The sequence below is a fragment of the Opisthorchis viverrini genome (genome assembly GCF_000715545.1).
Source record: "Opisthorchis viverrini unplaced genomic scaffold opera_v5_76, whole genome shotgun sequence".
NCBI classification, from domain to species: domain Eukaryota; kingdom Metazoa; phylum Platyhelminthes; class Trematoda; order Opisthorchiida; family Opisthorchiidae; genus Opisthorchis; species Opisthorchis viverrini.
Window position 1 is genome coordinate 1,581,674 of NW_008751730.1, and position 1,369 is coordinate 1,583,042.

General features: G+C 43.5%; 1 protein-coding gene across 1 annotated transcript in view; it reads left to right on the forward strand.

Moving 5' to 3' along the window:
• Positions 1–768: 768 nt before the first annotated feature.
• T265_04485 (hypothetical protein) overlaps positions 769–1,369 on the forward strand; it is a gene marked incomplete at both ends in the record, with an annotated part of 18,833 nt that continues 18,232 nt past the window's right edge. Inside the window, one exon of the mRNA XM_009169234.1 lies at positions 769–850. Within this exon, the coding sequence (XP_009167498.1) occupies positions 769–850 (82 nt within the window). The remainder of the gene's footprint in view (positions 851–1,369) is intronic.

Consider the following 1,369-nt stretch of genomic DNA (forward strand, 5'->3'; position numbering starts at 1 on the left):
TAGGATGAGATTATCACTCGGCCCGCCGTATTATGTTGCAAGCATAAAGTGAGAGGAATCAGTGAGTGAGAATCAATTTAATTACGACAGATGAGGCATGAGGCACGGGTCCCCAACTAAGTGTGATGTATTCAACACTGGGGAGGGGAGGGGGGCGATGGCAAACATGTATGAGGGGACGGGAACTAAGCTAGACTGGACTGATTAGAGGATACTTATCCAGGATGGCTTTGTTTACGGTGGATATCGCCCTGGATACTATGTGGTAAAATTACTCAACGGAGGCAAGAAAAGCTCGGTTGGTTCCATCAATTTGGAACGATCTATTAAGCGCGAGCTACCCAAATATTCACCTTATAATTTCGTGCACGTCAACTGATGACAACCCCCGTGGTTCCAAAGTTTCATTATTTGTTTACGGTGTTCCTCAACCGGATGTGTTGTGCAGAGGCTGTCTGGCGTTCGGTGGAGCCTGCAGTGAACAAACAGAGAGAACATTATTCGCAGAATCCAAGGAACTTTGTGACTCCGAGGCATTGCTGGCCCAACCAAAACCAAAGTCAACAAGTCTTGCTTCACTTTCAGTTGATGTACGCTGAGTTGTTATTTCATGTGCATCGAACAGGCGATGCCGTTTGCAGATGTATGGTGATGTGGCTGCATTGAATTCTCACTACGCTCATCACATTTTGCCCGCCGCTCATCTTCTTTCAAAAGCTCACTGCCACGAATTTGAACGAAACTTTGAGTTACATGCACACAAAGGGAATGTACAAAAATCTGGTGCTCTACGTGGAAGCATGCGAATCCGGTTCTATGTTCGAGGATATTCTGCCATCGAATATCGGAAGTAAGCCTTCTGTCAGATTTCATTTTGACATTTTCATATTTTACAAGTGTCCCAAATCAGCTTGTTATGAATTGTTGAAAATCCTGCATTAGCAGGCTGTAATGTGTGTTGACTCCAAACCAACCTGTAACGATGCATGTGCAGATGGTCCTTGTGAGAATTTTGAATCTATTAGAGATATTGGGGGTGTAATCTACTAGAACAAAATGTTCGCTGTGATCTAAACGTCCGTTTCGTCTCAGACGAACTGTCCCAAAATCGAGCAACAAATAGGACATCCTCGAGAAATACACTCATTTGCAAATCAATTTGGTTATCACGAGAGACTCAACTGAATCTCTCGTTTATGATATTCTACAACTGAATGTGTTGCACGCAGGCCACTGCCTCATGTTTCAGTTGTCACGATATTCGAGATATCGCAGTATATTTTCGTGGAGAAAACTACTCACAAGGTTGTCGAAGAGTTTTCAGCAACCTTGTGAATAGTTTCCTTCATGAAAATAGGACACCTCTGTA